This window comes from Grammomys surdaster, unplaced genomic scaffold (assembly GCF_004785775.1).
Source record: "Grammomys surdaster isolate TR1022 unplaced genomic scaffold, NIH_TR_1.0 63, whole genome shotgun sequence".
Lineage (NCBI taxonomy): Eukaryota > Metazoa > Chordata > Mammalia > Rodentia > Muridae > Grammomys > Grammomys surdaster.
In genome coordinates this window covers 23,880,409-23,896,412 of record NW_021604565.1, presented here as the reverse complement: position 1 = coordinate 23,896,412, position 16,004 = coordinate 23,880,409, and the positions used below count along the sequence as shown (strand labels likewise).

The window sequence follows — 16,004 nt, the reverse complement described above, 5'->3', positions numbered from 1 at the left end:
CACATCTCCTCCCCCAACAAGACAATCCTCAAATCCTTCCAAAACAATTTTGCCAACTGTGACCACCCATTCAAATATATGAACCTACGGAGTGTATGCTCATTCAAACTATAGTAGTACACTGCTTGCCTGACAGGGAAACCCTGCGTTCCTTCTCCAAAAGTAACAGACTTCAACACAACACAAAACAAACAAACAAGCAAATGAAACAAACAAACATAACCCCCACATACACACATGCATATGCACAGGAAAACACATAAACATCCATAGCAGTGTTTACATATGAAACCTCTTATATTAATACAGGGACAGACAGAAAAATATACATATATAAAACAAGATAGCTTAACAGGTGAATACTCTTGTGCCCAGTCAGAAAACTTATGACCTGAATTCATATTCTAGAGGTCTGATGGTGGAAAGGGAGACTTAATTCTCTCATGAAAGTTTTCCTCTTAACTCCCACATGCATATAATATGGCTTGTGCATGCCCATGAGTACATATGCAACACACAAAATAAATATGAGTAAAATAAGTTCTACTAGCTTCTATCTCCTGTACTTATATGACCCATCAGTAAACTTTATTAAATATTTGTTTAATATGAGAGGTGCATTTAATCTATAAAGAAAGAAACATGTTTTGACCATCTCATCTATGAAATAAGATTACATTTCATTGTAAGTATATAATCAGCTCATTGCAGAGGAGAAAGGTTTCCATGGTGCTGAGGCTGTTAGAAAGTAAAATTGTGTAAAAATACACTTTGAACTAAAGAAAACTAAAATTACATTTTTCTCAATGCAGTGTAAATTAATGTCCTTAAATGAAATTTTCTTTTTACCAAATAACTATCCCCTTTTCCTCAGTCTTGTGGTAATTCTTCACTTTCTTCAAAGTACTACCAACCTATTGCCCTGTCAGTGCAATGTTCTCTAGTCATGAGAAATAATTGCTCCCTGAAGCTTTCCTCTCTGTTCTCTTACACTGTCTGATTTGTAGCAGAGTGATCTATCTCAGCTGCTGGTTAGTGCAGAAAGTGGAGTCTTTGCACTGGAAGACTATATATTCTGTCCATTTCTGGGTAGAAATGTGTAATGGCTAAGGGTCTGTGATCAGGATAGTACCCTCTTCATGTTCTTGAGTGTTTCATGTAGCCACATCTACCATCAAACTTTCTTTAGAAAATACAAGCTTATTTCAATGAGAAACTCATAGAAAACACATGTAAAATGTATATCATGGACACTTCAAATACTATCAACTGTTGAAATATTTTAACAGCTTTAAATATGAGGGCATATAATATTTAAAGTAATCATAATAAGGTAACATATGTTCTTAGAGCCTTTGACCAGTGTTACTTATTATATTTTTATTTCAAGAATACCTGATCTCTGTCATTTTTGTTTATGCCTTCTTATTAACTTAGTATTTACTGGTCTTTCCCAATATCAAGAAAAATTTTTTTTTCAATTCTAGGATATGAGAAACATTAGATATTGCTTTAAATTGAAATGTTTTATACTTTTATTTTCTCTTTCTTCTCAATCAGTATCCAGTAAATGTTTTGTCTACAGCCAGAAATATAAACTTCTTAAGTACAAGTACATCCAAAGAATTTGGCAAACTTCTCCAACTCACATACAATACATAGTCTTATGTTCAATGTATCTTTAAAACCACCTTCTCTGGCTTTCTGTCTCTCATTCACATCAACTATTCATAAAATTCTGAAACTTATATTTTCTCATGATTTTTTTCTCTTGAGCTGTAATTTAAGCTCTCACCATCTCTCACCTGATTCATTCCAAAATCTTCTCTAGGTTTTTATACCCATGGGAAATCCAAGACCACAATCCATTCCCACACATAGCTTCTGAGTGGCTTTCTCAGATTGATACCTGTTTTTTTGTTTTCTGTTCTAATATGCTACGATTAAAGTTTTACCTTTAAGAACCTGTTAGATAACATTCAAATGCTTTAGAATTGTATGTCAGCTGCCAGCTTTCTTTTTTTTTTTTTTTTTTTTACTTGGGAGATACCGTAGATTTATTTAGAATCCACTGGATGCCTATGAACCAGGCCTATTTTAAGCCTCAGAATACAAAGATAAATAATTCATGAACTATATATTCAAGTTGTTCATCATGCTTCATGTTTTAGGGGAACAAGATATAAAATAAACAAGTAGGTGATTGTATAATACACAAACCTTGTGATATAGAGTCTCCAGAAACTTCTGGAGAAGAGACAACAAGTTAAATGGCTATAGTAGTTAATGAAGATCAGTGTAACAAATGAAATCAATTAGTCTAGGAAGAAAGGTGCAAGCTCAGTTATGAGTTGTACATATGGGAGAAGTGATCTTCTGAGATAAGCAGCTTAGAATGTTAGAAACCCAAAGTGCATGGCAGGTCACAATGAAGGCCGAGAGGTAGAAATTTGATTAGCTGCCAGCTTTCTTAACTATTCCACCTATATTTACTCTTTTATATTTTATTTCCCACAGTAATTCTTTCTGAAAATTTCTCTGCATAAATTTTGATGATCTTTGTAACCATTTCTTAGACTCACATCAAAAACAGTGTAACCAAAATAACTTCCCGGTTTTTACTATGCCTATAAAATATAGCCTTTCTTGAAGAAGTCATCACATTTATTTCTTATGTGTATATCAACAGGCGTGTGCTATGACATGTGAAGAAGAGAGGATAATTTGCAACTGTCAATCCTCTTCTTTCCCTGGGTATCTGAGGAACTGAACTCCTGTTGTGAGGCTTGGCCATGCTTATGGCACTAAAATATGCACTCTCCCCGTTTCTGCCAGCCCAGATCATTACAGAATGTGTCACACTTAGAAATACGTATTACTACACATACCAAGGATATGTGTCTATCTTTTTTCCTAGCATTCCTAACAAAGATAAAGACCTAATTCTAACACTTAATATGCCTAGCCATATATCTATAGTTTTTGATAATTATTTTATCTTATCTTGGCTTTTTTAGGAAGGATCTCATACTAAGCCTCCTTTTTGCTATGGTCATAGGTACTGCTGTTAGCAATATTTCATGTTACGTCAACGAAGACAGTATTAAGTTCTTATGGGAGGAGGGGTAAAGTTTTGAATGAATGGTCTTCAAATATATATGCAATTCAAAAAAAAGTACATGATAGCACTGCTTATTATTATCAATTAATTGGATTTTTAAGGAGAAAAATTTTAAATCTCAATGTAATTTATGTATATTACTTTAAAATTTTTTTAAATTATTCAAAACTCATGAATACATAAGCAGAATAATTTGGACTAGGTGATTAAAACAACAAAGACATGAGATTGGGAGGAGTTAAGGAAGTAGAAGTTGAATTTTGAAGAATAAAGAGGAGATGAGAAATATAACCAATATATATTATAAGAAATTCTCATAGAATAACAAAAATTTATTTAAAGCCTCTTAATTTATTGTTAAAAGAAGATACAAATGTACACACATATAAAACAGTTTGACACATACATGTTTGCAGTTGTAGAGATTAAGTCCCATTGTTCCCTGCAAAACAATAAGAGAGTAAACAATCTAAGAGGAAAAAATAAGATTCTCACAGTCTCTTTAGAGACATAAAGAGTTAATATGCATCTTTGGACTCTAAATTTAACTAAGAATCTAAGGATTAAAATACTTGTGGGAAAATTTTGTGATTGTCTAAACATTTCTGATGAACAAACACAATATTAATACAACTATAGCTAAAAACCTAAGAAATGTTCCTTAAGAATGATTAAATATATTAATATATTTTTCAATTCATTAAGGTGTCTCACTAAATAATTAATATCTAAGAAAATGTTATGTACCTTGCACTGAATGGCTACTGTATACAAAATAAATTTCTAAAAATAATTTTTATGATCGCAGGCATTTTAAAAAAAATTTTTACAGCCAAATTGTCTAAAATCATCTTGCTAATTCACCTGAACATACGTGACTGTGTATACCAAATAGGTCACACCAAGATTTTCCTACCACGGTAATGGAGATTAATGATGCAAGGGTTTGCCTGCTTTTCTGTAAGCAAGAAAAATCGAAGTTCTATGGGATTCACTGCTTAGTGAGCTTATCACTCCAGCCTCCACTCTTATCACCCGATGTCAGCACATATATCTCTTCTCCACCAATCCAGCTTGAGCTGTTATTTATCACTATGTTAGGGTTTTGTTGAGCAAGTCAAATGTATTTCAAAATCTGTATGCTCAAGTAAAATAGGCTATATTAATAGAGTTGATTTTCCAGAAGAAATCATGAACAGATACAATGATTAGGATAAGAATCGTATATTCTATTAAGGTCGACAAAAACCCTTGTATTTTTTTCTAATAGTAATTTCTTAATGTTCACAAAATGAAGCCATTCCCTATTTTAATTTTGTAATTTAAAGTGTCAGTTTTAAGTGCTCACTAGAGAAAGGAAACTTTATAATTCATCCATCATTTAGGAATAAGAACAGAGGTTTGACTTTTAAAAATAAGTATGCGTCTATACTTCGACATAGTTCTTTAATTCTGGGTGAGGAAAAAAATATAGCAAACTCTACTATTTTATTTTTTCCTTTTGTTTATTCATTTGTTTATTTGTTTATAGTCCTTACACTCTAGTGTTTATTCCTCTCTTCCTCCACCTTCTGACTGTTCCGCATCCCATACCTCCTTCCTGTCCCCTGTCTCCACGAGGATGTACTCATCCCCCTACCCTGCACCCAACCAGCCTGGGATCTCCAGTCTCTTAAGGGTTAGGTGCATCTTCTTTGACTGAACCCAGACCCAAAAGTCCTCTGCTATATATGTGTTAGGGGTCTCATATCAGCTGGTATATGCTGCCTGTTTGGTAGTCGAGTGTCTGAGAGATATTGGGGTTCAAGTTAATTGAGACTTCTGGTCCTCCTACAGGGTTGCCCTCCTCCTCAGCTTCCTTCAGCCTTTTCCTAATTCAACACAGTGGTCAGTAGCTTCTGTCCAGTGGTTGGGTGCCAAATATCTGCATCTGACTCTTTCAGCTTCTAACAAGTTTTTTCGGAGGGCAGTCATGCCTTTTGCTGAGAGCTCCATAGCCTCACTAATAGTGAACTTGGGGCCTCCCCTGGAGCTTGATGTAGAGGTTTTGAATCCAAATATATAGTTTCTATACATAAAATGTTCATAATGGTTATTTTATTAATTGGTGTTTCTAAAAAGCACTAAGTATTTAGTATACTATATCTCATGATACATGGATTTATATTTATATTATAACATTTACATTGACACAAATACAAAGTATCCTTATGAATATATAAAAGTATAACAATATTAATTAATTACTTATCTAAACATTATAACTAGGACAAAATGGGATTAATTTTGAATCGAAGTCTTTAAAGTCTAAAATCTGGCTACTAAATAATAATAACATTATTACATCTAAAGTATCTTTATAATTTATGCTCCTAGAAAATATATGTGCTGTAGAACCTCTCTCTCTCTCTCTCTCTCTCTCTCTCTCTCTCTCTCTCTCTCTCTCTCTCTCTCTCCCTCTCTCTCTATCTCTCTCTCTCTCTCTCTGTCTCACACACACACACACACACACACAAACACACACACACACACACACTCATTCACACTCATACCTACACATTAGGTCTACATATGCAGCCAAATGGTCTCATAAGTTAGATCAAAAGATAAAGTAGTTTTAAAGCCAATGATTCTTCTCTAAGCAAAGGATGTATGACTTTATATGATGCTCTACAGATTCATGTTCTCCATAGTTCAGATGGCCTGGATGATGGACAACAGATTTCTACTTGAGATACTAGAGTTGTGAAAGATGTCTTTCCTAAAATGCACTGCCAGTGGTGATCTAGTCCAGAAAAATAAAAGGTCTAACCACTTTGGACCCATGTTGTCTTAAAGTTAGGATTTGTCATCTTACCATTCATAAACTCATTGGGCTACTAGGGATGTATAGAATTGAAAACAGCCCAAGAGTTATTACCCTTTCAATACATTTGCACATCATTACAATAAAAATCATTGCAAACAACATGGAGATCAGTTTTTATATTTCTCTAGCTTTCAGCTCCTTGTAAAAATGAGAAGATGCAGCCTCTCTTCTCAGGTGGTTGATTGTAAGCACTGGATGTTCATTTTTATTATTCTACACATTGTTGATTTTACTCCTCCTCTTCCTCCTCCTCTTCCTCCTCCTCCTCTTCTTCTTCTTCTTCTTGTTGTTCTTTTTCTTCTCCTTCTCCTCCTCCTCCTTTTCCTCCTCCTCCTCTTTCCCCCCTCTTCCTTCTTCTTCACAGTTAAAGTTCTTCATTAGTGTGGATTTTTTATTAAATTTTTAATGTGAAAACATCTAAAGATGAAGCAATTCATTTTCTTTCATATTGTCTTCATCTTACAATGATTACAGAAAATGTTATTTTAATATCTTATTTCTAGAAAATAATGGCTTGCTGGTTTGTTTTTGCCTTTTTAGTTAAAACCTTTGAACATTCAAATACACCCTAAGCTGTGGTAATGAAGTCAATAATTAAACAATGTAGAAAACCCAAAAGCAAAGATTTCTAAAGTTTATTTTTAAAATATAAAAGTTGATCCTGTAATATTACTGCAAGTTTCCTAGCTTAATATACTGAAGAATCTTAATTCCATACTTCCTAATGTTAGCACTCAGAGCATGTACCAGGTAACCCACAGGATTGAGAACTCTTAATACACTTTTATGAATGTCTTAAGTGGAGAAAAGTTGTGTGGCTCAATCATACTAAATGAGTTGGTAGATTTTAACTACTGTGTCATTCTTAAAAATACATTATTTGTTACTGCATTTCTTGAAAGAGAGAAGTGTGAGTTATTGGGAGAATAGAATCCTTGAAAACTTTTAAAAGCAAAAATAAAGAAGATAACATTAATAGTTAAATCTACAAAAAAGTATCATTTTAGCACATTTATCAGAAACCCACCTACTTAAGTCATCTCTTTGAGATACATTTCATTTTACACTCTCTCATATACTGATTTTTGTTTTGATAAACTACTATAGATTCCCATAGGTAGGTGTGTCCTCTCCAGAGCAATAGTTCTGTCTTTCCCTTAACATTTGAGAAACAATGAAATTAGGATCTGGGTAAAATAGAAAGCATTTACACTTCATAAACAAGATTATTTGGCAAACACAATGCCCTCTGTTAAACTGTGCTTCAATATTCTGTTTTACCTACAGCTGAATGTGGTGCATCTGCAACAAATAATGAGGGAATTCTCCTCTCTCCAAACTACCCATTGAACTATGAAAACAACCACGAATGCATTTACAGTCTTCAGGTCCAAGCAGGAAAGGGCATCAATATTTCAGCCAGAACGTTTCATTTAGCACAAGGGGATGTTCTTAAGGTAAGTAGAGCACAGTGATGTCGTTTGATCATTAAGTATTCTTTCCTAAATGTGTTTACATTAAATTGTACATATGACAAAATGTAAATTCATTTAACCATTGAAATTTTATGATATTTAAGTATTTGATTTACAATAACCAAAATTATTAAACTTTAATGCATTCAATAAAAATTTAATATTTTAAAACTAATATGTGAATGACCATTTTATTAAGACAAATTATAAATTACAGTGATAACTTGTTTTATGTCACAAGCTTTCATATTGTTAATAAATGATGGTTTGTGTTCTAACTTTAATATCTACCAAATAAAATTGTTCTTTATTACTTATATAAGTTTTGAAATTATGATACAAGTCACAGTTGTGAATATTTAAACCTAGCAAGTCAAAGTTTATAGATTTAGAAAAAAACACATTTCATAATATTTAGTGATTAATTGGCTACATAAAGATATTGATACAAGGAAGTGTCCTTTTAAAGAATATATTTGACAAATGGCTTTCAAGAAAATGCTGGAATAATTACCGATTTGTTTCTACGTATAAATGTTTTAATAAATATAGTTTATAACAAAATATAAATTATCAAATAAAAATAGTTACTTCTGTAAAACAATTTTGAAACATATTAAAGAACTGTTGCTATTTTTCAGTCCTCAACATTTTCTTAAGTAAGACAAAGAATGAACAATTTTTCCATTTTTACAAATTTTGAAATAAAGTTACATATTCCATGTTGATAGCAGTGGAAGGTTTTTGTTAAAGCTGTGACTATTAACTGAATGCCTTTACATACAATTGAGATAGTGATTTATTTTCAGCTAGTGGAAAAATACATTAAAGCATAGAAGTGTGTAAACCTAGCCACTAAGCTGTATCACACACAAACATCACTAATATTGTGTTTATGGATAAATGTCAAGAAATTCTTCCTGACTCCTACCACACTTGTTTCCCTGTTTCTTAAATTATTCCCTCATGTCCCTTTGTTTTGTTTTGAATATATCCGTTGCTTCTGCATACCAGATAAAGCTTCTTATTTGAACAAAGTGTATTTTATGTAATAGATGATGTCTTTTAAAAGCAGAATATTCAGTTGATGGCTTCTGCTGGCGATGCTGGTGTGGAATGACTCAGTTTTCAATATATGGGGCTGGCCACCAGGAATTTGACCATATTCCAATGAGTTTATGGGCAACACAAATTGCACTTGTTTTGTTTGTTTTTTTCTTTTTCTACATTTTAAGGTTTTTTTCGGAGGGGGGGAGTGGTTGAGGGGAAGGAGGTCACAAGGGTCAAGGGGTAGACCTAGGAGGACTAGGGAATAAATGTATCCAGGGAACACAAGGCAAAATTCTGAAATAATCAATGAAAATAATATGAAAAAGGAGAATATTTCTGAACTGTTTCTGAAAGTGCTTTTATTACTAAAATATTCTTGTTTTGGAAATCATATCTATTCCCATTAACCTTCATAGGAAGTATATTTAGTATTCATAGTATACTAAGGTTTAAACAACCAACAATGAACATACAGCATCTGAGTGGTAAATAACAATCAGAAATATTATTTCTCTTTTTATGTTTGTTTCTATATTTATAGAATGATTATGAAGTTTGTTTAGATCAGAGTGTATACCAGATATTGTGAGGCAATCTAGTAATCTATTTTATTTTTATTTATCATCACCCAAATGGTAGCATAAATTTCATTTCTTATACAAAATGTAAACTAAGCAAATAATTATGACTTCCTTAAAAATGTAGTAAAAAGATTGGTAGAAATGACTTCATGTTTGCCAATCACAAACAACTGAAACCCTGACAAATTTATTGCTTTCCTTTATTTTTTTTCTTTTAAATAGGGCCCCTCAGTATCTCTTGATGCCCTGGAAATTACAATGTAGACCTGGTTTGTCTCAGACTCACAAAAAATCTACCTGTCTTTGTGGTGTTATTAAGGGCATGTGCCACTATTCTCAGCTGTCTTTTAATATTTTAGTGTGTGTGTATGTGTGTGTGTGTGTGTGTGTGTGTGTGTGTATGTGTATGTATATATATTCTACACAAAAGTCTACTCAGAACATTTTCTTGAGACATATTTAATCTTTTTCCTTTTGTTTAATTATTGAGAATCAACTTATTTGAATTATTGAATTATTTCTATTTGCTTATTATTTTCTTTCTTACAGTTTCTTCGCTTCTATTCATTCATTATGAGTGTTACAATTGCTTTATTAGCCTCAATATCTTCCAACTAAAATGCAGGAATATAGGCTCAGAGACAGCAGTGACCTTATTTCTGCCTCAATGTTATTAATTATCTACATGTGAATAATATGATTAATTTGAGTAAAGTTTAGTTTCCTTGTTTGGAAAAGTAGAGTATTGATCATATATATATGTTCGATGTACCTGAATGTGTGTATATTAACTCACAAAGATGCATATATGTATGATGGCAAAGGTCAATGCCTGTGTCTTCATCAATCATTTAGGTATTCTTTACTTTTACAGCTATAGTGTAGCAGGAAATATTAAAAAACAACACCCCACACTACTGCCGGCTACTCTCTGTCCCGGTGGTCTTGCCAGCTCCATGGCTAGTACCATGCAGTGACAGTCCGTCTCACGGTTCTCTTACTGAGGATTCTGCTCACATTCTCAGCTCCGGTAAAATCAAAAGTCTAGAGGCTTGTGATTTATCAGTCAGATTTATATTAGTAAATTCTCAACCCACAAAACACCTGCACAATGTATAGGTTCCATATTATCTCTTCCTCTCCTTCCCTTCTCTCTACTCTGTACTCCCTGTACCAACCTCTAAAATTCTCAGCCTGCCTTCCTCTTCTACTGCCCAATCACAGACTCTCATTTTATCTTGTGCTTGTCCTCACCTGCATATAGATGGCAATCCACACTATAGTATTTTCATTATTTTTTTGAAAATTTCACAAAAAGTATTTTGATCACATTTACTTACTGTTTCTAGTTTGTGCCCAATCCATTTCATTTCTCCCATACCCTGCAAAATTTCTTTCTTCTTCTTTTTCTATTTTTTTAAACATCACTAATTTCCATTTGCAGACTATATATTCATTGGTTGGGAGTATATTTAACCTATTAATAGACATGCTCTTAAAGAAAACTGAATCCTCCTAGTACAGACACCATCAACTGCCAATAGTTTCTAAACTATGGTTAGAGGCTTGTGAGCTACTCTAATCTTCATTTCAGAATTCTAGGTCTTGTACAGATCTTCTTCAAGCCACCACAAGTGCTGTGATTTCACAAGTACAGTCAGTGGTTCTGTCATATCCTGAAGACATTGTTTCAGTTCGGTGCTCCATGACCTCTTGGTCTTACAGTCATACTACCCATTCTACCACTATCACTCCTAAATTTTAGGAAGCATGTATAAGACACATGCCACACTTGTATCTGAATTTTATACACACACACACACACACACACACACACACACTTGTTTTATGGTAACCACAATATCAATTTAAAGAACAGTTTAATTCAGTGTCAATCAAACAAAAAATAGTGTTTCGTCCATAGATCCAATGAACTTCCAAACATGGATTCAAGGGCATATTTGCAGTACCAGTATGCATTTGTTCCTGTAGAGTAGGTCTTAAATCCAATACGAAAGCAGATGGCTACTCCTAAGATAGGCTTACTATTGCAACTATGAATCTATCTTGCAACAGCAGCTATTCTTCAGAGAATCCACACGTGAATAAGACTATAGATGATATGTTTTGCCTAGCAGTCTACAGAGAATCCTTTTAGTAGCATGACAACTAGTCAGTAGGGAGAAAACATCCTGGTCAGTACCAGGTTGTTTTACTAATGTCTTATAGGCAATGTACAGTGATGTCCTCAGTAACAAGCTCTCATCACCAAGCCTTGAAGGTGAGCAAAAGCAAAGACAATAGCCTTTATTGTTTTACGAGCTCTCTACAAGAGCTTTGACCAACTAATTCCTTCTTTCTTTCTAATGTACACCTCCTTTCCACAGACACTGTTGTTTATGGAAAGGAGCATATCCTGAGACTAAAATAAAACTGAACACCATTATAATTGCTAAAATAAAGCTTTAAGCTTGACAAACATTGTTGCACTTACAGTCTCTTAGCAAAACTTCTATGTCATAGTATGTGTCCAGGTTTTGCAAGAAAGGAAGGAAGTTTGTGCAGGAAGATGGGTTCACAGGAACTCTGGTACAGCTTTCTTTGGGGGTAATAAGTGCTATATAAACCCAGAGGAGTGGGTAGGAGTTTTAGGGTGAGTGTACATTATTGGCTGGGGCTGAGGTGCCAAGAATGTATTATATGCATGAAGTGAAATTCCAGATACTTACTGGATATGCCCTTATCGGGAAGTTAAACCTGTAATTTCACCACTAGACTACACAACTACCTCAACAGTAGTGGGGGTTGGAGGGTCTTAAGGCTATATTCCTTGGGGCATGTAAGCCAAGTCCAGGAAGGGAGAGGTTCTTTCTCCTGCTGGCCTCAAGATAAGACATTCAGAATTTGTACATGTCTTGACCTTTCTCTTCTTCCAGCCCTGTTCCTCTGCATTCATACTTTCCCCACAGTGGTGTTTTTTTTTTTCCAGATCCACATGTTCTGATATCACTTTGATATTGGCCACAGATCATAACACCATGAAAAATAACAAGTACTTCAGACAAAGTCTAGCCTCGCTTGCTGTTTCATTCATTAGGTAGCCTTAACTGGAATAAGGCTGTATCTTAGATATGATTCTACAGTAGCAACAAATGTCTTGGAAATAATCTTGCTTCTTATTTAAAGACTACACCAAGCTTTTTAAACTCACTGCCCATGTACCTTACCAAATATTAACATTGTAATCAAACCATGTTCTCATGTAAAATTATCCGCTTATTCATAATTTTTTCTTAACTGTGATTAACTTTCAGTTGTAATAAAAAATTCCATGTATAAATATTTGTCAAAGACATTCTATAAGAATTAATGTTACATAGAATTTGTACTAATGAGTATTATATATTTTATTACTTTTGTCATGTAGGTGTTTATTGGAAATAAAGTATAAGAAAGGATAACCTAGCAGCAAACTGGGCTTGAGACCTATTGTATTTATTGTTTGTTTGTTTGTTCTTTGAAAGAGATGAGGGGCCTGGAGTCTCCTTATGCTTGCCTAGAATGGCCTTGAACTCTTGAGCTCAAGTGATCTACTTGCCTGAGATGCCTGAATAGCTGAGACTACAAGCATGCCTCATAACTGTAGCTGGCATCTGGTTTTGTAAATAAAATATTGTTGGAAGAAAGCCATATTCACTCATTTACTTATTATCTGCTTTTTTTGCTGCAAGAACAAGACTGAGTAAGAGGTACTAAGGACACTAGGGGCTCAAAGTCCTTAAATATTTATCGAACCCTTTCCAGGAAAGTTTGTCAAACGTTTGAAAACAACAAGAACTACTTATAAAAACTTATAATTGAGTGTAACTTGGACAGAATACCCAAATTTGAAAGCTGGTTGTGTAACATTTTGCTGGCCATAAGTGACCTCTTTGGTTCATCACACATAATTGCCAATTTTGCAATTTTTGCAATAATATTTTACTATCTGTTCATTCAAAAGCACTCCAAATGCCTCGCACGGTTATGCTACCACACTAGATCTCATGAATGCTGTAGTAACTCTCATTCCTTATTGGTTGAAAGATGAAGTAACTTGTAACTGGTTGTAGAACATTTAGGATCCATTGAATCTTTAACCTATTCTAGCATCAGAACTGTTAAACAATAAATCCTTCATTGTACCCTAGTTTACTTACTAAAGTATTCTTAATGAATACATCATACCATTGAGCTAAATAACTGAATTTAAACAAAACCGAATCCCTATTTTTGTGAATAAAATCAATTTTGTATAGCTAAAAAAAGAATAAAAAAACCTGAATCCCTATTCAGTTTTATATTATCTTTGGGGAAACATTAGACTTAGGATAGATAATGTTCATGATAACCATTGGAAAATTGTTCTTCCTTCTAAATTTATACTTTGACAACTAATTAACCATATTTGAAGAACATGTTTACATTTTACATTTTCAAATCACTCAGTAAAGAAAATGATCATTGTTTCAGCAAAAGAAGACACTTTGAGTTTTCAAAGGTGATTCAAAGCTGTATGCCTGACTTGTCTTTTATCCTTTTACATTTACTTTTGACTATTTGACTCATATGAAACCTAACTTTCTATATCCTTAAAAATATGGGTTGAAGAGATCACCTTGTAGTTAAGTGCATTTGTTGTTTTTTTCAGAAGATGCAGCATCCACATTGTGTCCCACAACAACCTTTGAATCCAGTTTTAGAGTTACAGACACCCTCTTCTGACCTCTATAGACACCAAACATACAATGGTGCACATGAAGGCATATAAATTAAAAGAAAATAACTTTATAATTCTTAAAAATGAAAGCAGAGGTCTTCTAATACTAAGGCATCTGGTGCCTCACAGAAAGAACTTTGAAGAATATTGAGCAGGCTGACATAATGAAGCTTGACCTGATTCATGAAGGGGTTCTGCATACATCGACTGATTCCAGGCGCTTGATTAGATTGAGTATTGAAACAAAATGAGATCAAGATCTAGTTATTTCTTGTGTAATATGAGCAAATGAACTGGATTTTTTTAAAGCAAATGAAAGTCTGGACAGTGAATTACATAAGCTTAAATTTATTAGATATTATTTCTTGAAACAATGTAAGAGAAATTATATTACTTTTCATAAATAGGCCATATTAAATAAAATATACACTTAAAGATTTTATTTTCTTTAAAATAGGAGCACAAAGGGTAACAGTCTGAAAGAAATGTTCTATCTGATCAGATGATCTTTCTGATCAGATATAATTTCATCATCTCTTTGTAATATAGTTTACTTTCTAGTAAAAGGCACATCTGTTTTGGTTAGTTTTCTTGGTTGTATGCTTACCTCCATGCTTAATTTAACATCAATTTGTCTTTGTTAGCTCAGCTTTGCCTTCTTCTTGCCCTATGCTTTCATAAAAACATATGTTAATGTATTTGAATACTTTTATTTGCAAGATCAGTATCATTACCTGATTATTATAATGCTCTTTAAAAAACAAATCTTTCTAATCCATTAATTCCGTTTTGCTTTGATTCAGTGGGTGTGTGAATATTAGGAAAATTTCATACCTGGAATATTAAGCTTAATGCCATGATATTTTAACCCAATTTCTTTCTACCTTCTGATCCTATATTCCTAAATAAAAAAACAGCTTGTGAGGTTTTGTGACTGTTCAATACAATCATCTGAGACTAAGATCACTTTACCCCCAAATCCTTTTTCTTTCCCTTACTTATTTATTAAATATTATATTGAAAAGTGTGTTTTGAAAAATCTTAAAATTCATTTTGTGAAAGGAAAATATATTTCTTGATTGAGGTTGAGAAAAAATATTATACATATGTTATATAAATATACAATATACAATATTCACTCAATCTTGGGCTAATTTTTAATAAAGTAACAATGTGTCTGGAGCCATCTAGGAAAGGCTAAGGCTAGCAGGTGATCTTCCTCAAGGTGGCCCACCATTTTTGCATGGCTAATAATGGGTGATCTTGCAGAGGTAAATTCCCAAGATACTTCATCTGAATATTGCTTCATGAAGCAAATATGTCTTTCCTGTCACTATATAGCCTAAGGATTCCTGGACATTAGCAGGACATAATGCAGATCAACATAAAGGTGAACTTTTATGAGTTAAAGCTGTTAAGATGAATGATTTTATAATATTCCTGCTTTGATTCAAATAATTTTAGGAAGAAAGTTTTAAGTGATAATTTCAGTTGTTTTTCTATAAAGATGTAAAAAGTTAGAATCAAGAATAGAATGTACCCACTCCTCATAAATAGTAAGCAAAGACTTCATAATAAGAAATACAATTTGCTTCCACAATTACACTAAAATGAGAAATAGGCTTGGGACAAACATGTGATCAAGGAGAAACATTCATTATAGACCACATCCAAGAGAAGCCACAGGTGTACACTATGATAAAACTAAGGCCATGTAAAAATTGTTGATTTGAACTTACAGAATGAAACACTGCTTTGAACTTCTAACTGATATCCTTCTGTAAACTTCCTTTTTATGTAGCATTGTTATATGAAGTAATTTTTTATTACACAGTGAAACTTTTGTCTAAAAGCTATAAAAAGCTGAAAGCAATAAAGAAAGATACTGTAGCTGTTTCTGCTTCACCTGGTGTATGTGTCTTCTGTGCCAGTGAGTTCTCACTTTTCTTTTCTCTCTGGTTCAAAAAGAATTAATGAGCCTCTTACCAGGGCCAGCAAGAAACTCCTCTCTGACTCATCAGAGAAAGGATTACTAACAATAACTCCTTTACTTAATTCCCTGCTGATAAACAGGATATGTTAATCTCCAGAAATCATCACTACTTTAAGCACAAAAAAAGAGAAAGTTAAAGTAAAAGACCAGCATTTT

At 33.3% G+C, this 16,004-nt stretch overlaps 1 protein-coding gene across 3 annotated transcripts in view; it reads left to right on the top strand.

Moving 5' to 3' along the window:
- Nucleotides 1-16,004, top strand: part of Csmd3 (CUB and Sushi multiple domains 3) — a 1,130,934-nt gene that overhangs the window by 786,147 nt on the left and 328,783 nt on the right. For all 3 annotated transcript variants that reach the window (XM_028765583.1, XM_028765601.1, XM_028765593.1), the window contains one exon: nt 7,278-7,447. In XM_028765583.1, coding sequence (XP_028621416.1) covers nt 7,278-7,447 — 170 coding nt within the window. The remainder of the gene's footprint in view (nt 1-7,277; nt 7,448-16,004) is intronic.